The sequence below is a fragment of the Arachis stenosperma genome, chromosome 3 (genome assembly GCF_014773155.1).
Source record: "Arachis stenosperma cultivar V10309 chromosome 3, arast.V10309.gnm1.PFL2, whole genome shotgun sequence".
NCBI lineage: Eukaryota > Viridiplantae > Streptophyta > Magnoliopsida > Fabales > Fabaceae > Arachis > Arachis stenosperma.
In genome coordinates this window covers 38,220,618-38,248,339 of record NC_080379.1, presented here as the reverse complement: position 1 = coordinate 38,248,339, position 27,722 = coordinate 38,220,618, and the positions used below count along the sequence as shown (strand labels likewise).

At 40.1% G+C, this 27,722-nt stretch overlaps 1 protein-coding gene and 1 non-coding gene across 2 annotated transcripts; one reads left to right on the top strand and one right to left on the bottom strand.

Annotated features, from left to right (window-relative positions):
• On the bottom strand, positions 1-27,722 carry LOC130965926 (protein FAR1-RELATED SEQUENCE 5-like). The gene is made up of 7 exons (XM_057890682.1): positions 27,528-27,722; positions 2,730-2,789; positions 1,898-2,511; positions 1,401-1,801; positions 962-1,179; positions 186-824; positions 1-114 (listed from the first exon to the last, which is right to left on the bottom strand). The coding sequence occupies exons 1-7, from the start codon at positions 27,720-27,722 to the stop codon at positions 1-3; spliced, it is 2,241 nt and encodes a 746-aa protein (XP_057746665.1).
• LOC130972152 (small nucleolar RNA R71) lies at positions 22,963-23,070 on the top strand. The gene has a single exon (XR_009083347.1). It is a non-coding gene; the product is annotated as a small nucleolar RNA R71 (small nucleolar RNA).

The window sequence follows — 27,722 nt, the reverse complement described above, 5'->3', positions numbered from 1 at the left end:
CTACTTTTTGTTGAAGGAGCTTAACAAAGACATGAAATCACCGGCTTGTTCGGGGACATTTAGGCCAGCAACAGAACCATGGTGTATATCTTGAAATGCGTGTGGACGAACCACCTGTCCAAAAAAAAAGCAGAAAAAAGTCCAAAAGGTATGTTCTAGAATAGTAATATACCAAATAAACATACAAAGTTGAGATTAAGCCAAACATCTACCGGGGATGACTTCTTTTGTTTTCTCCGCCTTGAATTCTTGAAGCACTTCTCAAGGGCAACGCCGAGCCTCTTACTCTTTGGCCTCCCCTTTGTGGTAACCTTCAATGGACCTTGGATGTCATCAACACTGACATCGTTCGAACTCTGTGAGCCAATGTTTGTCTGGGTCTTTGACATGCTCTCAGACCTCTTTTTGGCATGGTGCGCAGCCAACTTGGCCATTGTTTCTTCCAAAGCAACATGCAGCAATGCTATTTCTTCATCGTCACCGACGAACTCTTGAGCAACATTATAGAAGTGCGCACACAGTCCCCTGAATGCAACATGACTCTCATCCGACCGACTGATATCATGGCTACTTTTAACATACGTATGTTTGCGCTTTATGTTCTTGCTCCATCGAGGGAGAACATAACATGAAGGTACTTTGTACACTTTATATGAATGGAAAACTTCAAGGCAGTGATAGCACAACACACTTGAACTCTCAAAAAGATTACACTCATAACGAAGCTCCTGTGTGGAATGGTCAAAGTGAACATCGTACGGAACGCATAGAATAGTATCGTTGACTAGTTTCTCCTCTTCCACCATCACGCAGACCAATGGATCCTGTTCATCAACTACAGAAATTAAATGCTGCAGTTAGCTTTCTTTACAAACTCAATTTGAACATCCATAAAAATGCTCGTGGTATACTCTTGCTGAAATTGTTTCTCCATAGGCGAGGTGGTTGCACAAGGGATAACCCCCCTCGAGTCTGCAGCATCATCCTCCAGTTCCCTCTGCTCCTTAAATCCAAGAACATTGTCATATTCATGAACAAATTGAACCAAGCTAGTTTTACTGTGTAAGTATCCACCGTAGAATGCGTGCATGCTCTCACTCCTTTGAGTATTCCACATTGCTGCCCAAAATTCACCCTTGAAGTATATTGGGATCCACATACGTCGGTCATCATACAGATCTACAGGGAATAAATAATCCCAAATTAAGGATAGAAAGCTTACACCAAACATATTACTACAACTGAGATATGACCATCCACAATCACTGATATATTAAACATCCAAATGTATACTATAATGAACATCCATATAATTGTCATAAAAAATTACGCATATACTAAACATTCAGATGCCAAACAATTGCAATAAAAGCGTGTGAAGTAATTGTACAGTAACAAACCTGACAGCCACGTGTTGTTATGTAAGTTGTACTCATCTATAAAATCAGCCCAGTTATCTTCAAATGACTCCTCGGTCTGAGAGTTCCACACAATGTCGTTTAGGTCAGCATAAAAAGCTCCGTACTGACGGTAACCCCCAAGCTTGGAAGGTAACTTATTCATAATATGCCAGATGCACCACCTGTGGCGTGTGTCGGGTAAAGTATTTTTGATCGCACGATACATGGATCGACATTGATCGGTTATGATACACTGTGGAGCAGTTCCCATGCACTTGACCCATTGGCTAAAAACCCACTCATAACTTGTGATTTCCTTATTCCCCAACAAAGCACAACCGAGGAGGGTCGACCTACCATGGTGGTTGACCCCAACGAACGACACAAACGGTAATTCATGCCTACCAGAAAAACCAGCCAGATGTAAGAAATGCCAATCACGATCGAATAACGTTTTATCAAGAAAAAGAAAAAATACCAACTTAACTACTACGTACCTATTCCTTCTGTAAGTGCTATCAACTGACACAACGTTTCCGTAGTATTCATACGATGCCCTACACCTTGCATCGACCCATACTACACTCTTGAATTTACACTCATCATCCAACTCCACCGCATAAAAGAAGTTCGGATTGATGTCCTTCATTCTCCTGAAGTAGCTCATCATCTCCTTGACATCCGCATTCACGTTGCTATTTCGGAGCCTTGCTGTTATATAATTTCTTAAATCCTTCTCTGAGAATCCCAAGTTAGAGGGGCCACCAGCCTCATTTGACAAAGCAAGGAATGTCTTGTTTGGTCGAATTCCAGCCTCATCATTATCCTCGATCACGCACTTCGCATGCATGGTCAGCTGCCTATACTCATGGTAGTGCACTGCCTTTTTCGGTGAACATGGCTGAGAGTGCGTCAAGTCAACCTTGAGCAAAACCCAGTCTTGCACGTCTTTATCAAACTTCACATATATCCTTACCTTGCACCCAGCAGCTGAAATCGTATTCTTCCACGTTGGTGCTCTAACACGAGACTCGCAAATCCCGTCGCGATTACAGTGTATAGCTTGGTTAATGGGAGCCTTTGTGATCTTATCAAATGTTGTCGTCCTTATCTTAGTTGCAAATCCAGCTTTGCATAGGTCACATAAAAGTCATGAGCCATCTGTAACTGAGCAAACCGCATCCCAACTCTTGGTATCTCGTCTTCTTGAAGGCAACTATGATCTAGTAACTGTATTTTATATTAATTCGAATGAAAAATTAATTACCATTAGTTATCAAATCAAACATGAACATTATGAGTACACAAAAGTAATCTAGAGTCCAATACCTCATCAACAAGCTCCATCTCTTCACTTCCAACATCTGTAACATCCGACAACTGCGTGGCCTAAAATTCCCAAACAAACAGAGTAACCAAAAGGAGGAAGATCCTGATCAAAACTCATTTCAATAAAATCTCTAAAACAATCACCAAAAACACATCAACAGCTACAAAACAAGCAAAGAGATTTTTTTTTTCATTTCATGTATTATTTAATTAATTTTCACCATTTATTTGTTTTTTTTTCTCATTCAATGAAAATCATTGGGAATTATTTGTTCCATTTTGGCTAATAGTTAAGGGCCTTACTCACCCTTTAGTGGCTTCTTTTTTCACTCAAGCCACAAAATTTTTTTCGTGTATATTTACATACACACACTTGTTTCTTCGGATGCAAGAAGAACATAAGTACATCATTCATTAACTACATATTCCCATAAGCATGAAAAACATTAAAATAAAAGGCAGGAAGCATACGAGCATATAACTAAAAAATATGCAGTGAGCATATATACATACCATTACATGATTAAAACACTAATATAAGCATGAAAAATAACCAAATACAAGGCAGAAAGCATATCAGCATATAACTAAAAAAATATACAGTGAGCATATAAATACATGATTAAAACACTAATATAAGCATTCCATGGTTAGCATGTTGCAAATACAAGTACCATTCACTACAATTCAGTAAACAAATTCAGCCATTGTATCACCCTATGGTTATCTATTCTAAATACTTGCTTGATGATGAGCGGATAATTTATACGCTTTTTGGCATTATTTTTAGTATGTTTTTAGTATGTTTTAGTTAGTTTTTAGTATATTTTTATTAGTTTTTATTTAAAATTCACTTTTCTGGACTTTACTATGAGTTTGTGTGTTTTTCTGTGATTTCAGGTATTTTCTGGCTGAAATTAAGGGATCTGAGCAAAAATCTGATTCAGAGACTAAAAGGACTGCAGATGCTGTTGGATTCTGACCTTCCTGCACTCGAAGTGGATTTTCTGGAGCTACAGAAGCCCAATTGGCGCGCTCTCAACTGCGTTGGAAAGTAGACATCCTGGGCTTTCCATCAATGTGTAATAGTTCATACTTTACTCGAGATTTGATGGCCCAAACCGGCGTTCCAAATCAGCTCAAGATTGCCCGGTGTTTAACGCCGGAACTGGCACAAGAATGGGAGTTAAACGCCCAAACTGGCACAAAAGCTGGCGTTTAACTCCAAGAAGAGTCTCTACACATGAAAGCTTCAATGCTCAGCCCAAGCACACACCAAGTGGGCCCGGAAGTGGATCTTTATGTCATTTTACTCATCTTTGTAAACCCTAAGCTACTAGTTTTCTACATATAGGACCTTTTGCTATTGTATTCAGATATCGAGGTTTGGAGTCTTTAGATCATGAGGCTGGCCTCACGGCCATGCCTAGACCTTGTTCTTATGTATTTTCAACGGTGGAGTTTCTACACACCATAGATTAAGGTGTGGAGCTCTGCTGTACCTCGAGTATTAATGCAATTACTATTGTTCTTCTATTCAATTCAGCTTGTTCTTGTTCTAAGATATCACTTGCTCCTAAACTTGATGAATGTGATGATCCGTGACACTCATAATCATTTTCACCTATGAACGTGTGCCTGACAACCACCTCCGTTCTACCTTAGATTGGGTGGATATCTTTTGGATTCTTTAACCGAAATCTTCTTCACCCATTCACCAATCACCTCAACACCTCTTCCCCCAAAACCCATCACCTATCAAATCCCACTATTCTCTTCACCACTCACATCCATCCTTCATAAAACCCCACTGATGAGCGGATAATTTATACGCTTTTTGGCATTGTTTTTAGTATGTTTTTAGTAGTTTTAGTTGAGTTTTTAGTATATTTTTATTAGTTTTTAGTTAAAATTCACTTTTCTGGACTTTACTATGAGTTTGTGTGTTTTTCTGTGATTTCAGGTATTTTCTGGCTGAAATTGAGGGATCTGAGCAAAAATCTGATTCAGAGACTCAAAAGGACTGCAGATGCTGTTGGATTCTGACCTCCCTGCACTCGAAGTGGATTTTCTGGAGCTACAGAAGCCCAATTGGCGCGCTCTCAACGGCGTTGGAAAGTAGACATCCTGGGCTTTCCAGCAATATATGATAGTCCATACTTTGCCCAAGATTTGATGACCCAAACCGGCGTTCAAAATCACCCTCAGAAATCCCAGCGTTAAACGCCGGAACTGGCACCTAAATGGGAGTTAAACGCCCAAACTGGCATAAAAGCTGGCGTTTAACTCCAAGAAGAGTCTCTACACGAAAATGCTTCATTGCTCAGCCCAAGCACACACCAAGTGGGCCCGGAAGTGGATTTTTATGTCATTTACTCATCTCTGTACACCCTAGGCTACTAGTTCTCTATATATAGGACCTTTTACTATTGTATTTTCATCTCTGGACATCTAGTTCTTAGATCATTTGGGGGCTGGCCATTCGGCCATGCCTAGACCTTGTTCTTATGTATTTTAAACGGTGGAGTTTCTACACACCATAGATTAAGGTGTGGAGCTCTGATGTACCTCGAGTATTAATGCAATTACTATTGTTCTTCTATTCAATTCCGCTTGTTCTTTGTCCAAGATATCACTTGTTCTTCAACTTGATGAAGATGATGATTGACGCTCATCATCATTCTCACTCATGAACAAGGTGACTGACAACCATTCTTGTTCTACAAGCATACGAGGCTCTAGTGAATATCTCTTGGATTCTTTAACCCGAATCTTCGTGGTATAGGCGAGAACTGATGGCGGCATTCAAGAGAATCCGGAAGGTCTAACCTTGTCTGTGGTATTCTGAGTAGGATTCAATGATTGAATGACTGTGACGTGCTTCAAACTCCTAGCAGGCTAGGGCGTTAGTGACAGACGCAAAAGAATCAATGGATTCTATTCCGGCCTGAACGAGAACCGACAGATGATTAGCCTATGCTGTGACAGAGCATCAGGGACGTATTTTCACTGAGAGGATGGGAGGTAGCTGCTGACAACAGTGAAACCCTACACGAGCTTGCCATGGAAAGGAATAAGAAGGATTGGATGAAGGCAGTAGGAAAGCAGAGAGACGGAAGGGAAGGCATCTTCATACGCTTGTCTGAAGCTCTTACACCAATGATATACATAAGTATCTCTATCTTTATCTTTATGCTTTATTCGTTCATCACTATACCCATTTGAGTCTGCCTGACTGAGATCTACAAGATGACCATAGCTTGCTTCATACCACCAATCTCCGTGGGATCGACCCTTACTCGCGTAAGGTTTATTACTTGGACGACCCAGTGCACTTGCTGGTTAGTTGTGCGAAGTTGTGTTTATGCCATGGTATTGAGCACCAAGTCTTTGGAGCCATTACTAGGGATTGTTTATGTTTTGAAAAGTATTGATCACAATTTCATGCACCAAGTTTTTGGCGCCGTTGCCGGGGATTGTTTGTGTATGGACAACTGACGGTTCATCTTGTTGCTTAGATTAGGTATTTTTCTTCAGAGTTCTTAAGAATGAATTCTAGTGTTTCAAGGTGATGTTCTTATCATCACCAAGGCTGATTGGTTCTCATCAATTTAGCTCTTGAATGCAGTGTCCTGCTGAAGCTTGGCCGGCCATGTCTAATTTCTTTAGACTAAAGCTTTAGACTAACATTGCATGATTCCTGGAATTCTCATTAAGAATTTTGATACCTTTATTTTCCTTTTCACTTAATTTTCGAAAAAGCACAAAAAAAAAATTTATAAAATCATAAAATCCAAAAATAATTTTTTTTTGTTTAAGTCTAGTGTCTCATTTTAAGTTTGGTGTCAATTGCATGTTTCTGTTCTTCTTGCATTTTTCGAATTTATGCATGTGTCTTAATTAATCTTCAAGTTGTTCTTGAGGATTTTCTTGTTTGATCTTTGAATTCTTGAGTGAGTTTTGTTGTTTCTCATATGCATTCTTTTGTTAGTGTCAGTATACAAACTGCTAGTTTGGTGTCTTGCATGCATTGTTATTTGATTTTATTGTATTGATTATTCCTCATTATAAAAATCCAAAAATATTTTTAATTTGTGTCTTTTCAAGTCAATAATACAGAGAATTGAAGATTCAGAACATACTGCAGAGGAATCACACAGAAAAAGCTGGGCATTCAAAAATGCCCAGTGAAGAGAAGACTGGCGTTTAAACGCCAGCCAGGGTGCCTGGCTGGGCGTTTAAACGCCAGCCAGGGTGCCTGGCTGGGCGTTTAACCCAAAAGGGTATAGTTTGGGCGTTAAACGCCAGAATGTGCACCATTCTGGGCGTTTAACGCCAGGATGGCAAAGGGGGAAGATTTTGTTTCAAATCAATTTTTTTCAAGTTTTCAAAGTTTTCAAAATCAAATTTTTCAAATCATATCTTTTCAATCAAATGTTTCAAAATTATTTCTTTCCTTTTCAAAGATACTTACTAACAATTAATGATTTGATTGAACATTTTTTGCCTTTTCTGTTGAGGAAGGTTTATGTTTGAATCAATCTTTTGTTAGGCAAGTCACTAATTTTTAAAATCATATCTTTTCAAATTGTTTTCAATCATATCTTTTAAAATTGTTTTCAAACCATATTTCTCAAATTTTTTTAAACCATCATATCTTCTAATCACATCTTTTCAAAATAAGTTTTCAATCATATCTTTTTAATCTCTAATTTCAAATCTTTTTCAAAAATCACTTGATTCTTTTTCTATTTTTAGTTTTTGAGAATCAATTAGTGTTTTTCAAAATGTTTTCAAAATCTTTAACTTAATTTTCGAAAACTTCTTCCTCTCTTCTCACATCCTTCCATTTATGGACTAACACTATCCCTTAATGCAAAATTCGAACTCCATCTTCTTTGATAAGTTCGAATTTTCTACCTCTGTCTTCCATTTTTCTTTTCCTCTGACACTTCAAGGAATCTCTATACTGTGACATAGAGGATTCCACATTTTCTTGTTCCCTTCTCTTTCTTATGAGCAGGAGCAAAGACAAAAGCATTCTTGTTGAGCCTGATCCTGAACCTGAAAGGACCTTGAAGAGAAAGCTAAGAGAAGCTAAAGCACAACTCTCTTTAAAAGGACTTGACCGAATTCTTCAAGGAAAGAAGAACACATGGCAGCCGAAAACAACAACAATGCAAGGAAGGTGCTGGGTGACTTTACTGCACCTACTCCCGATTTCTATGGGAGAAGCATCTCTATCCCTGCCATTGGAGCAGACAACTTTGAGCTTAAGCCTCAATTAGTTTCTCTAATGTAACAGAATTGCAAGTTCCATGGACTTCTATTGGAAGATCCTCATCAGTTTTTAGCTGAATTCTTGCAAATCTGTGACACAGTCAAGACTAATGGGGTTTGACCCTGAGGTCTACAGACTGATGCTATTCCCTTTTGCTGTAAGAGACAGAGCTAGAATATGGTTGAACTCACAACCTAAAGAAAGCTTGGACTCTTGGGAAAAGCTAGTCAATGCCTTCTTGGCAAAGTTCTTTCCACCTCAAAAATTGAGTAAGCTTAGAGTGGAAGTCCAAACCTTCAGACAGAAGGATGGAGAATCCCCTCTATGAAGCTTGGGAAAGATACAAACAATTGATCAGAAAATGTCCATCTGACATGCTTTCTGAATGGAGCATCATAGGTATTTTCTATGATGGTCTCTCTGAACTATCCAAGATGTCTTTGGATAGCTCTGCTGGAGGATCTCTTCATCTGAAGAAGACGCCTACAGAGGCTCAAGAGCTAATTGAAATGATTGCAAATAACCAATTCATGTACACTTCTGAAAGGAATCCTGTGAACAATGGGACTAATCAGAAGAAAGGAGTTCTTAAGATTGATGCTCTGAATGCCATTTTGGCTCAGAACAAGATATTGACTCAACAAGTCAATTTGATTTCTCAAAGACTGTCCGAAATGCAAAATGCACCTGGCAGTACTAAGGAAGCTTCATCTGAGGAAGAAGCTTATGATCCTGAGAACCCTTCAATGGAAGAGGTGAATTACCTAGGAGAACCCTATGGAAACACCTATAATTCTTCATGGAGAAATCACCCAAATTTCTCATGGAAGAATCAAGAGAGACCTCAACAAGGTTTCAATAACAATAATGGTGGAAGAAACAGGTTTAACAATGGCAAGCCTTTTCCATCATCTTCTCAGCAACAGACAGAGAGTTCTAAGCAGAATACCTCTGACTTAGCAACAATGGTCTCTGATCTAATCAAAACCACTCAAAGTTTCATGAATGAAACAAGGTCCTCCATCAGAAATTTGGAAGGACAAGTGGGTCAGCTGAGCAAGAAAATTACTGAACTCCCTCCTAGTACTCTCCCAAGTAATACAGAAGAAAATCCAAAAGAAGAGTGCAAAGCCATAAACATGGCCGAATATGGAGAGGAAAGAGAGGAGGTGGACGCTACTGAGGAAGACCTCAATGGGGCGTGCACCAATCTCCTCTGAGTTCCCCAAAGAGGAACCATGGAAATCTGAGGCTCAAAATGAGACATAAAGATTCCATTGGATTACTTCTGCCTTTCAGAGCTCTGATGAGTATTCTTCCTCTGAAGAGGATGAATATGTCACTAAAGAGCAAGTTGCTAATACCTTGGAGCAATCATGAAGCTAAATGACAAGTTATTTGGAAATGAGACTTGGGAAGAGAACCTCCCTTGCTCACCAAAGAACTGGATGGCTTGTCTAGGCAGAAATTACCTCAAAAGAGACAAGATCCTGGGAAGTTTTCAATACCTTGTACCATAGGCACCATGACCTTCAAGAAGGCCCTGTGTGTGACTTAGGGTCAAGTGTGAACCTCATGCCTCCTCTGTAATGGAGAAGCTAGGGATCTTTGAGGTACAAGCTGCAAGAATCATTGGAGATGACAGACACTCAGAAAACAAGCTCATGGACTTGTAGAGAATGTTTTGGTAAAAGTTGAAGACCATTACATCCCTACTGATTTCAGTCCTAGAGACTGGGAAGTGCATGGATAAATCCATCATCCTTGGCAGACCCTTCCTAGCCACAGCAAAGGCTGTGATTGATGTTGATAGAGGTGAACTGATCATTCAGTGAATGAAAAATCCTTGGTGTTTAAGGCTCAAGGATATCCTCTGTCACCATGGAAAAGAAACATGAAGAGCTTCTCTCAAATCAGAGACAAACAGAGCCCCCACAGTCAACTCTAAGTTTGGTGTTGGGAGGCCACAACCAAACTCTAAGTTTGGTGTTGAACCCCCACATTCAACTCTAAGTTTGGTGTTGGGAGGTTCCCCCATTGCTCTGATCATTTGTAAGGCTCCATGAGAGCCATTGTCAAGCTACTGACATTAAGAAGCGCTTGTTGGGAGGCAACCCAATGTTTATAATTAACCATTTCCTTTTGTTATTTTATCTTTTTGTAGGTTGATGATCATAAGAAGTCACAAAATCAATGAAAAAAGCAAAACAAAATGAAAACAGGAAGAAAAATAGCACACCCTGGAGGAAGAACTCACTGGCGTTTAAAACGCCAGTGAGGCTAGCAGTTGGGCGTTTAACGCCCAGTCTGGCACCATTTCTGGGCGTTTAACGCCAGAAGGGCACCAGACTGGCGTTAAACGCCAGAAAAGGGCAAGAACCTGGCGTTAAACGCCAGAAATGGGCACCAGCCCGGCATTTAACGCCAGAATTAGCTCAAAACGTGATTTTTGATGCCATTTGGTGCAGGGATGACTTTTCCTTGACACTAAGGATCTGTGGACCCCACAGGATCCCCACAAACCCCTCACCTATCAATCCATCTCTCTCTTCACCACTCACCTCCATAAACTCCACTTACCTCACCATCCAAATTCAAACCACTACTTCTTTCCCTTTGGCCTAACCACAAGCCATCTCCCTCCTCCATTTCTTCTTCTTCTACTCTCTTCTTTCTTCTTTTGCTCGAGGACGAGCAAACCTTTTAAGTTTGGTGTGGTAAAAGCATTGCTTTTTGTTTTTCTAAACCATTTATGGCATCCAAAGCCGGTTCAACTGAGAAGGCATGACCTCAAGCCCCATCACTAAGAAGAAGATGGAGCAAACAAGAGACCCCTCATCAAGAAATCCCTAGATACCTCAAGGATGCACTTTCCTCCACAAGACTATTGGGAGCAACTGAACACCTCCCTAGGAGAATTTAGTTCCAACATGGGACAACTAAGGGTGGAGCACCAAGAACATGCCATCCTCCTCCATGAAATTGGAGAAGATCAAAGGATCATGAGAGAGGAGCAACAAAGACAAGGAAGAGACATTAAGGAGCTCAAGCACTCCATAGGATCTTCAAGAGAAAGAAAGAGCCGCCATCACTAAGGTGGACCCGTTCTTTAATCTCCTTGTTCTTTATTTTTCTGTTTTTTGAATTTTAGTGCTTATGTTTATCTATGTTTGTGTCTCATGATCATTAGTGTCTAAGTGTCTATGCCTTAAATTTATGAATGTCCTATGAATCCATCACCCTTCTTAAAAGAAAACTGTTTTTATTACAAAAGAACAAGAAGTACAGGATTTCAAATTCATCTTTAAAACTAGCTTAATTAGTTTGATGTGGTGACAATACTTTTTGTTTTCTGAATGTATGCTTGAACAGTGCATATGTCTTTTGAATTTGTGGTTCATGAATGTTAAAATTGTTGGCTCTTGAAAGAATGATGAAAAAGGAGACATGTTACTGAGGATCTGAAAAATCATAAAAATGATTCTTGAAGCAAGAAAAAGCAGTGAATACGAAAAAAAAAAAAAGAGAAGGAGAAAAACGAAAGAAAAGGGAGAAAAAGAAAAAGAAAGAAATAAAGTTGTGATCCAAGGCAAAAAGAGTGTGCTTAAGAACCCTGGACACCTCTAATTGGGGACTCTAGCAAAGCTGAGTCACAATCTGAAAAGGTTCACCCAATTAAGTGTCTGTGGCATGTATGTATCCGGTGGTAATACTGGAAGACAGAGTGCTTTGGGCCACGGCCAAGACTCATAAGGTAGCTGTGTTCAAGAATCATCATACTTAACTAGGAGAATCAATAACACTATCTGGATTCTAAGTTCCTAAAGAAGCCAATCATTCTGAATTTCAAAGGATAAAGTGAGATGCCAAAACTGTTCGGAGGCAAAAAGCTACTAGTCCCGCTCATCTAATTTGGAGCTTAGTTTCATTGATAATTTGGAGTCTATAGTATATTCTCTTCTTTTTATCTTATTTGATTTTCAGTTGCTTGGGGACAAGCAACAATTTAAGTTTGGTGTTGTGATGAGCGGATAATTTATACGCTTTTTGGCATTGTTTTTAGTATGTTTTTAGTAGTTTTAGTTGAGTTTTTAGTATATTTTTATTAGTTTTTAGTTAAAATTCACTTTTCTGGACTTTACTATGAGTTTGTGTGTTTTTCTGTGATTTCAGGTATTTTCTGGCTGAAATTGAGGGATCTGAGTAAAAATCTGATTCAGAGACTCAAAAGGACTGCAGATGCTGTTGGATTCTGACCTCCCTGCATTCAAAGTGGATTTTCTGGAGCTACAGAAGCCCAATTGGCGCGCTCTCAACGGCGTTGGAAAGTAGACATCCTGGGCTTTCCAGCAATATATGATAGTCCATACTTTGCCCAAGATTTGATGGCCCAAACCGGCGTTCAAAATCACCCTCAGAAATCCCAGCGTTAAACGCCGGAACTGGCACCTAAATGGGAGTTAAACGCCCAAACTGGCATAAAAGCTGGCGTTTAACTCCAAGAAGAGTCTCTACATGAAAATGCTTCATTGCTCAGCCCAAGCACACACCAAGTGGGCCCGGAAGTGGATTTTTATGTCATTTACTCATCTCTGTACACCCTAGGCTACTAGTTCTCTATATATAGGACCTTTTACTATTGTATTTTCATCTCTGGACATCTAGTTCTTAGATCATTTGGGGGCTGGCCATTCGGCCATGCCTAGACCTTGTTCTTATGTATTTTCAACGGTGGAGTTTCTACACACCATAGATTAAGGTGTGGAGCTCTGCTGTACCTCGAGTATTAATGCAATTACTATTGTTCTTCTATTCAATTCCGCTTGTTCTTTGTCCAAGATATCACTTGTTCTTCAACTTGATGAAGATGATGATTGACGCTCATCATCATTCTCACTCATGAACAAGGTGACTGACAACCATTCTTGTTCTACAAGCATACGAGGCTCTAGTGAATATCTCTTGGATTCTTTAACCGGAATCTTCGTGGTATAGGCGAGAACTGATGGCGGCATTCAAGAGAATCCGGAAGGTCTAACCTTGTCTGTGGTATTCTGAGTAGGATTCAATGATTGAATGACTGTGACGTGCTTCAAACTCCTAGCAGGCTAGGGCGTTAGTGACAGACGCAAAAGAATCAATGGATTCTATTCCGGCCTGACGAGAACCGACAGATGATTAGCCTATGCTGTGACAGAGCATCAGGGACGTATTTTCACTGAGAGGATGGGAGGTAGCTGCTGACAACAGTGAAACCCTACACGAGCTTGCCATGGAAAGGAGTAAGAAGGATTGGATGAAGGCAGTAGGAAAGCAGAGAGACGGAAGGGAAGGCATCTTCATACGCTTGTCTGAAGCTCTTACACCAATGATATACATAAGTATCTCTATCTTTATCTTTATGCTTTATTCGTTCATCACTATACCCATTTGAGTCTGCCTGACTGAGATCTACAAGATGACCATAGCTTGCTTCATACCACCAATCTCCGTGGGATCGACCCTTACTCGCGTAAGGTTTATTACTTGGACGACCCAGTGCACTTGCTGGTTAGTTGTGCGAAGTTGTGTTTATGCCATGGTATTGAGCACCAAGTCTTTGGAGCCATTACTAGGGATTGTTTATGTTTTGAAAAGTATTGATCACAATTTCGTGCACCACCCACCTACCTCACCATTCAAATTCAAACCACTTTCCCTCCCAAACTTACCCATAATGGCCGAACCATACACCCCCTCTCCACTCCTATATAAACCCATCCTCACTCCTTCATTTTCACACAACCTACACACTACTCCCCCCTTGGCCGAACCAAAAAGCCAACTCTATCTCCTCTATTTCTTCTTCTTCTACTCTCTTCTTTCTTCTTTTGCTCGAGGACGAGCAAACCTTCTAAGTTTGGTGTGGTAAAAGCATTGCTTTTTGTTTTTCCATAACCATTTATGGCATCTAAGGCCGGAGAAACCTCTAGAAAGAGGAAAGAGAAGGCAAAAGCTTCCACCTCCGAGCCATGGGAGATGGAAAGATTCATCTCAAGGGTGCATCAAGACCACTTCTATGAAGTTATGGCCATGAAGAAGGTGATCCCCGAGGTCCCCTTCAAACTCAAAAAGAGTGAATATCCGGAGATCCGACATGAGATCAAAAGAAGAGGTTGGGAAGTTCTCACCAACCCCATTCAACAAGTCAGAATCTTAATGGTTCAAGAGTTCTATGCTAATGCATGGATCACCAAGAACCATGATCAAAGTGTGAACCCGGACCCAAAGAATTGTCTTACAATGGTTCGGGGGAAATACTTAGATTTTTGTCCGAAAAATGTAAGGTTGGCATTCAACTTGCCCATGATGCAAGGTGATGAACATCCTTACACTAGAAGGGTCAACTTTGATCAAAGGTTGGACCAAGTCCTCATAGACATTTGTGAAGAGGGCGCTCAATGGAAGAGAGATTCAAGAGGGAAGCCGGTTCAACTGAGAAGGCATGACCTCAAGCCCGTGGCTAGGGGATGGTTGGAGTTTATCCAACACTCAATCATTCCCACAAGCAACCGGTCTGAAGTTACTATAGACCGAGCCATCATGATTCATATCATCATGATTGGAGAGGAAGTAGAAGTTCATGAGGTTATAGCCCAAGAACTTTATAAGGTGGCGGACAAGTCCTCTATCTTGGCAAGGTTAGCTTTTCCTCATCTTATTTGTCACCTCTGTTATTCAGTTGGAGTTGACATAGAGGGAGACATCCTCATTAATGAAGACAAGCCCATCACTAAGAAAAGGATGGAGCAAACAAGAGATCCCACTCATCATGAAATCCTTGAGATACCTCAAGGGATGCACTTTTCTCCACAAAACTATTGGGAGAAAATCAACACCTCCCTAGGAGAATTGAGTTCCAACATGGGACAACTAAGGGTGGAGCATCAAGAACATTCCATTCTCCTCCATGAAATTAGAGAAGATCAAAGAATCATGAGAGAGGAGCAACAAAGGCAAGAAAGAGACATTGAGGAGCTCAAGCACTCCATAAGATCTTCAAGAGGAAGAACAAGCCGCCATCACTAAGGTGGACCCGTTCTTTAATCTCCTTGTTCTTTATTTTCCTGTTTTTCGAATTTTCATGCTTATGTTTGTCCATGTTTGTGTCTTATGATCATTAGTGTCTTAGTGTCTATGCCTTAAAGTTATGAATGTCCTATGAATCCATCACCTTTCTTAAAATAAAAAAATGTTCTTAATTGAAAAAGAGAAGAATTGCATGAACTTTGAATTTTATAACAGATTAATTATTTTGATGTGGTGGCAATACTTTTGTTTTCTGAATGTATGCTTGAACAGTGCATATGTCTTTTGAATTTGTTGTTCATGAATGTTAAAATTGTTGGCTCTTGAAAGAATGATGAAAAAGGAGACATGTTACTGAGGATCTGAAAAATCATAAAAATGATTCTTGAAGCAAGAAAAAGCAGTGAATTCAAAAAAAAAAGAGAGCATATTCGAAAAAAAAAAAAGAAGAAAAAAAAAGAGAGAAAGCAAGCAGAAAAAGCCAATAGCCCTTTAAACCAAAAGGCAAGGGTAAAAATAAAAAGGATCCAAGGCTTTGAGCATCAGTGGATAGGAGGGCCCACAGGAATAAAATCCTGGCCTAAGCGGCTAAACCAAGCTGTCCCTAACCATGTGCTTGTGGCGTGAAGGTGTCAAGTGAAAACTTGAGACTGAGCGGTTAAAGTCATGATCCAAGGCAAGAAGAGTGTGCTTAAGAACCCTGGACACCTCTAATTGGGGACTCTAGCAAAGCTGAGTCACAATCTGAAAAGGTTCACCCAGTTATGTGTCTGTGGCATGTATGTATCCGGTGGTAATACTGGAAGACAGAGTGCTTTGGGCCACAGCCAAGACTCATAAAGTAGCTGTGTTCAAGAATCATCATACTTAACTAGGAGAATCAATAACACTATCTGGAATCTGAGTTCCTATAGAAGCCAATCATTCTGAATTTCAAAGGATAAAGTGAGATGCCAAAACTGTTCAGAGGCAAAAAGCTAAAGCCCCGTTCATCTAATTAATACTGATCTTCATAGATGTTTTTGGAGTTCATTGCATATTCTCTTCTTTTTATCTTATTTGATTTTCAGTTGCTTGGGGATAAGCAACAATTTAAGTTTGGTGTTGTGATGAGCGGATAATTTATACGCTTTTTGGCATTGTTTTAGTATGTTTTAGTTAGTTTTTAGTATATTTTTATTAGTTTTTAGTTAAAATTTACTTTTCTGGACTTTACTATGAGTTTGTGTGTTTTTCTGTGATTTCAGGTATTTTCTGGCTGAAATTGAGGGATCTGAGCAAAAATCTGATTCAGAGACTAAAAGGACTGCAGATGCTGTTGGATTCTGACCTTCCTGCACTCGAAGTGGATTTTCTAGAGCTACAGAAGCCCAATTGGCGCGCTCTCAACTGCGTTGGAAAGTAAATATCCTGGGCTTTCCAGCAATGTATAATAGTCCATACTTTTCCCGAGATTTGATGGCCCAAACCGGCGTTCCAAATCAGCTCAAGATTGCCCAGCGTTTAACGCCGGAACTGGCACAAGAATGGGAGTTAAACGCCCAAACTGGCACAAAAGCTGACGTTTAACTCCAAGAAGAGTCTCTACACATGAAAGCTTCAATGCTCAGCCCAAGCACACACCAAGTGGGCCCGGAAGTGGATCTTTATGTCATTTTACTCATCTTTGTAAACCCTAAGCTACTAGTTTTCTACATATAGGACCTTTTGCTATTGTATTCAGATATCGAGGTCTGGAGTCTTTAGATCATGAGGCTGGCCTAACGGCCATGCCTAGACCTTGTTCTTATGTATTTTCAACGGTGGAGTTTCTACACACCATAGATTAAGGTGTGGAGCTCTGCTGTACCTCGAGTATTAATGCAATTACTATTGTTCTTCTATTCAATTCAGCTTGTTCTTGTTCTAAGATATCACTTGCTCCTAAACTTGATGAATGTGATGATCCGTGACACTCATCATCATTCTCACCTATGAACGTGTGCCTGACAACCACCTCCGTTCTACCTTAGATTGGGTGGATATCTCTTGGATTCTTTAACCGGAATCTTCGTGGTATAAGCTAGAATTGATGGCGGCATTCAAGAGAATCCGGAAGGTCTAAACCTTGTCTGTGGTATTCTGAGTAGGATTCAATGATTGAATGACTGTGACGAGCTTCAAACTCGCGATTGTGGGGCGTTAGTGACAGACGCAAAAGAATCACTGGATTCTATTCCGACATGATCGAGAACCGACAGCTGAATAGCCGTGCCGTGACAGGGTGCGTTGAACATTTTCACTGAGAGGACGGGTGGTGCACGAAATTGTGATCACTACAACTTCGCACAACTAACCAGCAAGTGCATGGGGTCGTCCAAGTAATACCTTACGTGAGTAAGGGTCGATCCCACGGAGATTGTTGGTATGAAGCAAGCCATGGTCACCTTGTAAATCTTAGTCAGGCAGACTCTAATGGGTATAGTGATATACGAATAAAAGATAAAGATAGAGGTACTTATGTAATTCATTGGTAGGAACTTCAGATAAGCGTATGAAGATGCCTTCCCTTCCGTCTCTCTGCTTTCCTACTGTCTTCATCCACTCCTTCTTACTCCTTTCCATGGCAAGCTGTATGTAGGGTTTCACCGTTGTCAGTGGCTACCTCCCATCCTCTCAGTGAAAACGTTCCTATGCTCTGTCACAGCATGGCTAATCATCTGTCGGTTCTCGGTCAGGCCGGAATAGAATCCATTGATTCTTTTGCGTCTGTCACTAACGCCCCGCCTGCTAGGAGTTTGAAGCACAGTCATTCAATCATTGAATCCTACTCAGAATACCACAGACAAGGTTTAGACCTTCCGGATTCTCTTGAATGCCGCCATCAGTTCTAGCTTATACCACGAAGATTCCGGTTAAAGAATCCAAGAGATAAACATTAGAGCCTCGTTTGCTTGTAGAACAAGAGTGGTTGTCAGTCACTTTGTTCATAAGTGAGAATGATGATGAGCGTCACATAATCATCACATTCATCATGTTCTTGGGTGCAAATGAATATCTTGGACAAAGAACAAGCGGAATTGAATAGAAGAACAATAGTAATTGCATTAATACTCGAGGTACAGCATAGCTCCACACCTTAATCTATGGTGTGTAGAAACTCCACCGTTGAAAATACATAAGAACAAAAGTGATCATTGGTTTCGGCCCCAGAGAGGGAACCAGAAGAACCAAGATGAAAATACAATAGTAAAAGGTCCTATTTATAGGAAACTAGTAGCCTAGGGTGTACAGAGATGAGTAAATGACATAAAAATCCACTTCCGGGCCCACTTGGTGTGTGCTTGGGCTGAGAAATGAAGCATTTTCGTGTAGAGACTCTTTCTGGAGTTAAATGCCAGCTTTTATGCCAGTTTGGGCGTTTAACTCCCATTTTGGTGCCAGTTCCGGCGTTTAACGCTGGGATTTCTGAGGGTGACTTTGAACGCCGGTTTGGACCATCAAATCTTGGGTAAAGTATGGACTATCATATATTGCTGGAAAGCCCAGGATGTCTACTTTCCAACGCCGTTGAGAGCGCGCCAATTAGGCTTCTGTAGCTCCAGAAAATCTACTTCGAGTGCAGGGAGGTCAGAATCTAACAGCATCTGCAGTCCTTTTCAGTCTCTGAATCAGATTTTTGCTCAGGTCCCTCAATTTCAGCCAGAAAATACCTGAAATCACAGAAAAACACACAAACTTATAGTAAAGTCCAGAAAAGTGAATTTTAACTAAAAACTAATAAAAATATACTAAAAACTAACCAAATCATACTAAAAACATACTAAAAACAATACCAAAAAGCGTATAAATTATCCGCTCATCACAACACCAAACTTAAATTGTTGCTTGTCCTCAAGCAACTGAAAATCAAATAAGATAAAAAGAAGAGAATATACTATAGACTCCAAATTATAAATGAAACTTAGCTCCAAATTAGATGAGCAGGACTAGTAGCTTTTTGCCTCCGAACAGTTTTGGCATCTCACTTTATCCTTTGAAATTCAGAATGATTGGCTTCTTTAGGAACTCAAAATCCAGATAGTGTTATTGATTCTCCTAGTTAAGTATGATGATTCTTGAACACAGCTACTTATTGAGTCTTGGCCGTGGCCCAAAGCACTCTGTCTTCCAGTATTACCACCGGATACATACATGCCACAGACACATAATTGGGTGAACCTTTTCAGATTGTGACTCAGCTTTGCTAGAGTCCCCAATTAGAGGTGTCCAGGGTTCTTAAGCACACTCTTTTTGCCTTGGATCACAACTTTATTTCTCTTTTTTTCTTTCTTTTTCTTTCTTTTTCTCTTTTTTTTTTTGTATTCACTGCTTTTTCTTGCTTCAAGAATCATTTTTATGATTTTTCAGATCCTTAGTAACATGTCTCCTTTTTCATCATTCTTTCAAGAGCCAACATTTTTAACATTCATGAACAACAAATTCAAAAGACATATGCACTGTTTAAGCATACATTCAGAAAACAAAAAGTATTGTCACCACATCAAACTAATTAAGCTAGTTTTAAAGATGAATTCGAAATCCTGTACTTCTTGTTCTTTTGTAATAAAAACAGTTTTCATTTACGAAAGGTGATGGTTTCATAGGACATTCATAGCTTTAAGGCATAGACACTAAGACACTAATGATCATAAGACACAAACATGGATAAACATAAGCATTAATTTTTGAAAAATAGAAAAATAAAGAACAAGGAGATTAAAGAACGGGTCCACCTTAGTGATGGCGGCTCTTTCTTCCTCTTGAAGATCCTATGGAGTGCTTGAGCTCCTCAATGTCTCTTCCTTGTCTTTGTTGCTCATCTCTCATGATTCTTTGATCTTCTCTGATTTCATGGAGGATGATGGAGTGTTCTTGATGCTCTATCCTTAGTTGTCCCATGTTGGAACTCAGTTCTCCTAGGGAGGTGTTTAGTTGCTCCCAATAGTTTTGTGGAGGAAAGTGCATCCCTTGAGACATCTCAGGGATCTCATGATGAGAGGGGTCTCTTGTTTGCTCCATCCTTTTCTTAGTGATGGGCTTGAGGTCATGCCTTCTCAGTTGAACTGGCTTCCCTCTTGAATCTCTCTTTCATTGAGCGCCCTCTTCATAAATATCTATGAGGACTTGGTCCAACCTTTGATCAAAGTTGACCCTTCTTCATTGCCACAACTTCATAGAAGTGGTCTTGATGCACCCTTGAGATGAATCTCTCCATCTCCCATGACTCGGAGGAGGAGGCTTTTGTCTTCCCTTTCCTCTTTCTAGAGGTTTCTCCGGCCTTGGATGACATAAATGGTTATGGAAAAATAAAAAGCAATGCTTTTACCACACCAAACTTAAAAGGTTTGCTCGTCCTCGAGCAAAAGAAGAAAGAAGAGAGTAGAAGAAGAAGAAATGAGGAAGAAGGGAATGGCTTTTGTGTTCGGCCAAAGAGGGGGAGAAGTGGTGTTTAGGTTGTGTGAAAATAAAGGGGTGAAGAAGGGTTTATATAGGAGAGGGGGGGTCATGGTTCGGCCATTGATGGGTGGGTTTGGGGGGAAAGTGGTTTGAATTTGAATGGTGAGGTAGGTGGGGTTTTATGGAGGATGGATGTGAGTGGTGAAGAGAAAGATGGGATTTGATAGGTGAAGGGTTTTTTTTTTGGGGGAAGAGGAGTTGAGGTGATTGGTGAATGGGTGAAGAAGAGAGAGAGAGTGGTGGGGTTGGTGGGGATCCTGTGGGGTCCACAGATCCTGTGGTGTCAAGGAAAAGTCATCCCTGCACCAAATGGCATTCAAAATCACGTTTTGAGCCATTTCTGGCGTTAAAAGCCGGGCTGGTGCCCATTCCTGGCGTTTAACGCCAGGTTCTTGCCCTTTTCTGGCGTTTAACGCCAGTCTGGTGCCCCTTTCTGGCGTTAAACGCCCAGAATGGTGCCAGACTGGGCGTTAAACGCCCACCTGCTAGCCTTACTGGCGTTTAAACGCCAGTAAGTTCTTCCTCCAGGGTGTGCTGTTTTTCTTCCTGTTTTTCATTCTGTTTTTGCTTTTTCAATTGATTTTGTTACTTCTCATGATCATCAACCTACAAAAAACATAAAATAACAAAAGAAAATGGATAAAATATAACATTGGGTTGCCTCCCAACAAGCACTTCTTTAATGTCAGTAGCTTGACAGATGGCTCTCATGGAGCCTCACAAATGATCAGAGCAATGTGGGAACCTCCCAACACCAAACTTAGAGTTTGAATGTGGGGGTTCAACACCAAACTTAGAGTTTGGTTGTGCCCTCCCAACACCAAACTTAGAGTTTGACTGTGGGGGCTCTGTTTGGCTCTGTTTTGAGAGAAGCTCTTCATGCTTCCTCTCCATGATGGCAGAGGGATATCCTTGAGCTTTAAACACCAAGGATTCTTCATTCACTTGAATGATCAACTCTCCTCTATCAACATCAATCACAGCCTTTGCTGTGGCTAGGAAGGGTCTGCCAAGGATGATGGTTTCATCCATGCACTTCCCAGTCTCTAGGACTATGAAATCAGCAGGGATGTAATGGTTTTCAATCTTCACCAAAACATCCTCTACAAGTCCATGAGCTTGTTTTCTTGAGTTGTCTGCCATCTCTAATGAGATTCTTGCAGCTTGCACCTCAAAGATCCCTAGCTTCTCCATTACAGAGAGAGGCATGAGGTTTACACTTGACCCTAAGTCACACAGAGCCTTCTTGAAGGTCATGGTGCCTATGGTACAAGGTATTGAAAACTTCCCAGGATCTTGTCTCTTTTGAGGTAATTTCTGCCTAGACAAGTCATCCAGTTCTTTGGTGAGCAGAGGAGGTTCATTCTCCCAAGTCTCATTTCTAAATAACTTGTCATTTAGCTTCATGATTGCTCCAAGGTATTTAGCAACTTGCTCTTCAGTGACATACTCATCCTCTTCAGAAGAAGAATACTCATCAGAGCTCATGAAAGGCAGAAGTAAGTCCAATGGAATCTCTATGGTCTCATTTTGAGCCTCAGATTCCCATGGTTCCTCATTGGGGAACTCAGTGGAGGCTAGTGCACGCCCACTGAGGTCTTCCTCAGTGGCGTTCACTTCCTCTCCTTCCTCTCCAAATTCAGCCATGTTGATGGCCTTGCACTCTCCTTTTGGATTTTCTTCTGTGTTGCTTGGGAGAGTACTAGGAGGGAGTTCAGTAACTTTCTTGCTCAGCTGTCCCACTTGTGCCTCCAAATTCCTAATGGAGGACCTTGTTTCAGTCATGAAACTTTGAGTGGTTTTGATTAGACCAGAGACCATGGTTGCTAAGTCAGAGGGGTTCTGCTTAGAATTCTCTGTTTGTTACTGAGAAGATGATGGAAAAGGCTTGCCATTGCTAAACCTGTTTCTTCCACCATTATTGCTGTTGAAACCTTGTTGAGGTCTCTGTTGATCCTTCCATGAGAAATTTGGGTGATTTCTCCATGAAGAATTATAGGTGTTTCCATAGGGTTCTCCTAGGTAATTCACCTCTTCCATTGAAGGGTTCTCAGGATCATAGGCTTCTTCTTCAGATGAAGCATCCTTAGTACTGCTTGGTGCATTTTGCATTCCAGACAGACTTTGAGAGATCAAATTGACTTGTTGAGTCAATATTTTGTTCTTAGCCAGAATGGCATTCAGAGCATCAATCTCAAGAACTCCTTTCTTCTGATTAGTCCCATTGTTCACAGGATTTCTTTCAGAAGTGTACATGAATTGGTTATTTGCAACCATTTCAATCAGCTCTTGAGCTTCTGTAGGCATCTTCTTCAAATGAAGAGATCCTCCAGCAGAGCTATCCAAAGACATCTTGGACAGTTCAGAGAGACCATTATAGAAAATACCTATGATGCTCCATTCAGAAAGCATGTCAGAAGGACATTTTCTGATTAATTGTTTGTATCTTTCCCAAGCTTCATAGAGGGATTCTCCATCCTTCTGTTTGAAGGTTTGGACTTCCACTCTAAGCTTACTCAATTTTTGAGGTGGAAAGAACTTTGCCAAGAAGGCATTGACTAGCTTTTCCCATGAGTCCAGGCTTTCTTTAGGTTGTGAGTCCAACCATGTCCTAGCTCTGTCTCTTACAGCAAAAGGGAATAGCATAAGTCTGTAGACCTCAGGGTCAACCCCATTAGTCTTGACAGTGTCACAGATTTGCAAGAATTCAGCTAAGAACTGATGAGGATCTTCCAATGGAAGTCCATGGAACTTGCAATTCTGTTGCATTAGAGAAACTAATTGAGGCTTAAGCTCAAAGTTGTTTGCTCCAATGGCAGGGATAGAGATGCTTCTCCCATAAAAGTCGGGAGTAGGTGCAGTAAAGTCACCCAGCACCTTCCTTGCATTATTGGCATTGTTGTTGTTTTCGGCTGCCATGTGTTCTTCTTCTTTGAAGATTTCTGTTAGGTCCTCTGCAGAGAGTTGTGCCTTAGCTTCTCTTAGCTTTCGCTTCAAGGTCCTTTCAGGTTCAGGGTCAGCTTCAACAAGAATGCCTTTGTCTTTGTTCCTGCTCATATGAAAGAGAAGAGAACAAGAAAATATGAAATCCTCTATGTCACAGTATAGAGATTCCTTTAGGTGTCAGAGGAAAAGGAAAGTAGAAGACAGAAGTAGAAAATTCGAACTTATCAAAGAAGATGGAGTTCGAATTTTGCATTAAGGAATAGTATTAGTCCATAAATAGAAGGATGTGAGAAGAAGGGAAGTAATTTTCGAAAATTAAGTAAAAGATTTTGAAAACATTTTGAAAAACACTAATTAATTTTCGAAAATAAGAGTGGGAAAGAAATCAAGTGATTTTTGAAAAAGATTTTGAAATCAGAAGTCAAAAAGATTTGATTGAAAACTATTTTGAAAAAGATGAAGTTAAGAAAATATGATTGGTTAAAAAAAATATGTGATTGAGAAGATATGATTTGAAAACAATTTTAAAAAGATTTGATTTTAACAATTAATAACTTGGCTATCAAGAAAAGATATGATTCAAACATTAAACCTTTCTCAACAGAAAAGGCAACATACTTGAAATTTTGAATCAAGTCATTAATTGATAGCAAGTATCTTTGAAAAAGGAAAGAAATTGATTTTGAAAACATTTGATTGAAAAGATATGATTTGAAAAAGATTTGATTTTGAAAAACTTTGAAAACTTGAAAAAAAATTGATTTGAAAACAAAATCCTCCCCCTTGTGCCATCCTGGCGTTAAACGCCCAGAATGGTGCACATTCTGGCGTTTAACGCCCAATGCACTACCTTTTTGGGCGTTAAACGCCCAACCAGGTACCCTGGCTGGCGTTTAAACGCCAGTCTGTCCTTCTTCACTGGGCGTTTTGAACGCCCAGCTTTTTCTGTGTAATTCCTCTGCTGCATGTTCTGAATCTTTATTTCCCTGTATTATTGACTTGAGAAGACACAAATTAAAAATATTTTTGGATTTTTAATAATCAAAATGCAACTAAAATCAAATAACAATGCATGCAAGACACCAAACTTGGCAGTTTGTATACTACTGACACTAATGAGAATGCATATGAGACACACAAAACACTCAAGTCAAGAGAATTCAAAGATCAGAGTAAGAAATAATCAAGAATTACTTGAAGATCCTTAAGACACATGAATGAATGCATGCAATTGACACCAAACTTAAGATGAGACACTAGACTCAAACAAGAAACATAAAATATTTTTGGTTTTTATGATTTTGTAATTTTTTTGTGCTTTTTCGAAAATTATATGGAAAAGAAAATAAAGGTATCAAAATTCTTAATGAGAATTCCAGGAATCATGCAATGTTAGTCTAAAGCTTCAGTCTAAAGGAATTAGACATGGCCAGCCAAGCTTCAGCAAGACATTGCATTCAAGAGCTAAATTGATGAAAATCAATCAGCTTTGGTGATGATAAGGACATCACCTTGAAACACTAGAATTCATTCTTAAGAACTCTGAAGAAAAATACCTAATCTAAGCAACAAGATGAATCGTCAGTTGTCCATACTCGAACAATCCCCGGCAACGGCGCCAAAAACTTGGTGCACGAAATTGTGATCACTACAACTTCGCACAACTAACCAGCAAGTGCACTGGGTCGTCCAAGTAATACCTTACGTGAGTAAGGGTCGATCCCACGGAGATTGTTGGTATGAAGCAAGCCATGGTCACCTTGTAAATCTTAGTCAGGCAGACTCTAATGGGTATAGTGATATACGAATAAAAGATAAAGATAGAGGTACTTATGTAATTCATTGGTAGGAACTTCAGATAAGCGTATGAAGATGCCTTCCCTTCCGTCTCTCTGCTTTCCTACTGTCTTCATCCACTCCTTCTTACTCCTTTCCATGGCAAGCTGTATGTAGGGTTTCACCGTTGTCAGTGGCTACCTCCCATCCTCTCAGTGAAAACGTTCCTATGCTCTGTCACAGCATGGCTAATCATCTGTCGGTTCTCGGTCAGGCCGGAATAGAATCCATTGATTCTTTTGCGTCTGTCACTAACGCCCCGCCTGCTAGGAGTTTGAAGCACGTCACAGTCATTCAATCATTGAATCCTACTCAGAATACCACAGACAAGGTTTAGACCTTCCGGATTCTCTTGAATGCCGCCATCAGTTCTAGCTTATACCACGAAGATTCCAGTTAAAGAATCCAAGAGATAAACATTAGAGCCTCGTTTGCTTGTAGAACAAGAGTGGTTGTTAGTCACTTTGTTCATAAGTGAGAATGATGATGATCGTCACATAATCATCACATTCATCATGTTCTTGGGTGCAAATGAATATCTTGGACAAAGAACAAGCGGAATTGAATAGAAGAACAATAGTAATTGCATTAATACTCGAGGTACAGCAGAGCTCCACACCTTAATCTATGGTGTGTAGAAACTCCACCGTTGAAAATACATAAGAACAAAAGTGATCATTGGTTTCGGCCCCAGAGAGGGAACCAGAAGAACCAAGATGAAAATACAATAGTAAAAGGTCCTATTTATAGGAAACTAGTAGCCTAGGGTGTACAGAGATGAGTAAATGACATAAAAATCCACTTCCGGGCCCACTTGGTGTGTGCTTGGGCTGAGCAATGAAGCATTTTCGTGTAGAGACTCTTTCTGGAGTTAAACGCCAGCTTTTATGCCAGTTTGGGCGTTTAACTCCCATTTTGGTGCCAGTTCCGGCGTTTAACGCTGGGATTTCTGAGGGTGACTTTGAACGCCGGTTTGGGCCATCAAATCTTGGGCAAAGTATGGACTATCATATATTGCTGGAAATCCCAGGATGTCTACTTTCCAAAGCCGTTGAGAGCGCGCCAATTGGGCTTCTGTAGCTCCAGAAAATCTACTTCGAGTGCAGGGAGGTCAGAATCCAACAGCATCTGCAGTCCTTTTCAGTCTCTGAATCAGATTTTTGCTCAGGTCCCTCAATTTCAGCCAGAAAATACCTGAAATCACAGAAAAACACACAAACTCATAGTAAAGTCCAGAAAAGTGAATTTTAACTAAAAACTAATAAAAATATACTAAAAACTAACCAAATCATACTAAAAACATACTAAAAACAATACCAAAAAGCGTATAAATTATCCGCTCATCAACGGGACTGTAGCCACTGACAACGGTGATGCCCAACATACAGCTTGCCATGGAAAGGAGTAAGAATGATTGGATGAAGACAGTAGGAAAGCAGAGAGACGGAAGGGACAAAGCATCTCCATACCCTTATCTGAAATTCTCACCAATGAATTGCATAAGTATCTCTATCCTTATCTTATATTTTATATTATCCTCCATAACCATTTGAGTCTGCCTGACTGAGATTTACAAGATGACCATAGCTTGCTTCATACCAACAATCTTCGTGGGATCGACCCTTACTCGCGTAAGGTTTATTACTTGGACGACCCAGTGCACTTGCTGGTTAGTTGTGCGAAGTTGTGATAAAGAGTTGAGATTGCAATTGAGCGTACCATGTTGATGGCGCCATTGATGATCACAATTTTTGCGCACCACTTGATCATCACGTATGGATAGTATACGGACACCATAAATAAAAATGCATTCATATAAGCATACCTAAAAATTAAATTATGCTATCCCGTCATCCATAAAATCACGTAAGTCCATAATAAGATGATTAGCAAATAAAGATTCCATTTAAAATGAAGAGAGCATATAAAAAAAACGTACGAAAAAATGTGCTCCTGGATGTAATCATATAAGCATGAAATTGTTAATTAATTTTAGCTAATCCTCAATGCATGTAATGATACCATTAAATATAAAACAAACATAAATTTATTTGCATCTCAACTGATTGCTTACAATTGCATGTTTCAATAACCATACAATTAAAGTACTCATTTACATTGTGACTAAACATAAAAACTGAACGCAGAATAAACATCCATGGCAGAAATTGAGGATCCTAATTGCTCACCTTGTTCGACTTAAAACCATGGCCTGCGACATCGCCGGCTAAGTTTTCTTGTTCGTATGATAAATTCTCTGAAACGTCAGAGGCTACACAATCTAGCGGTTCCACTATATCGACCTCCATTAATGAATTTCGGCTAGGTGAAGTGCATAAAGGAGGATCCTCGCTTGAAACACGTTCTTCTTGCGATTCTGCCAT

Bases quoted from the DNA above. Each gene is read 5' to 3' on its own strand.
- LOC130965926 (XM_057890682.1), bottom strand. From the start codon at position 27,722: ATGGCAGAATCGCAAGAAGAACGTGTTTCAAGCGAGGATCCTCCTTTA. The intron at 2,790-27,527 runs GTGAGCAATTAG...TGGGAATTTTAG, and splicing joins ATGGTTTTAAGTCGAACAAG to GCCACGCAGTTGTCGGATGT. The intron at 1,180-1,400 runs GTTTGTTACTGT...TATTCCCTGTAG, and splicing joins TAACAACACGTGGCTGTCAG to ATCTGTATGATGACCGACGT.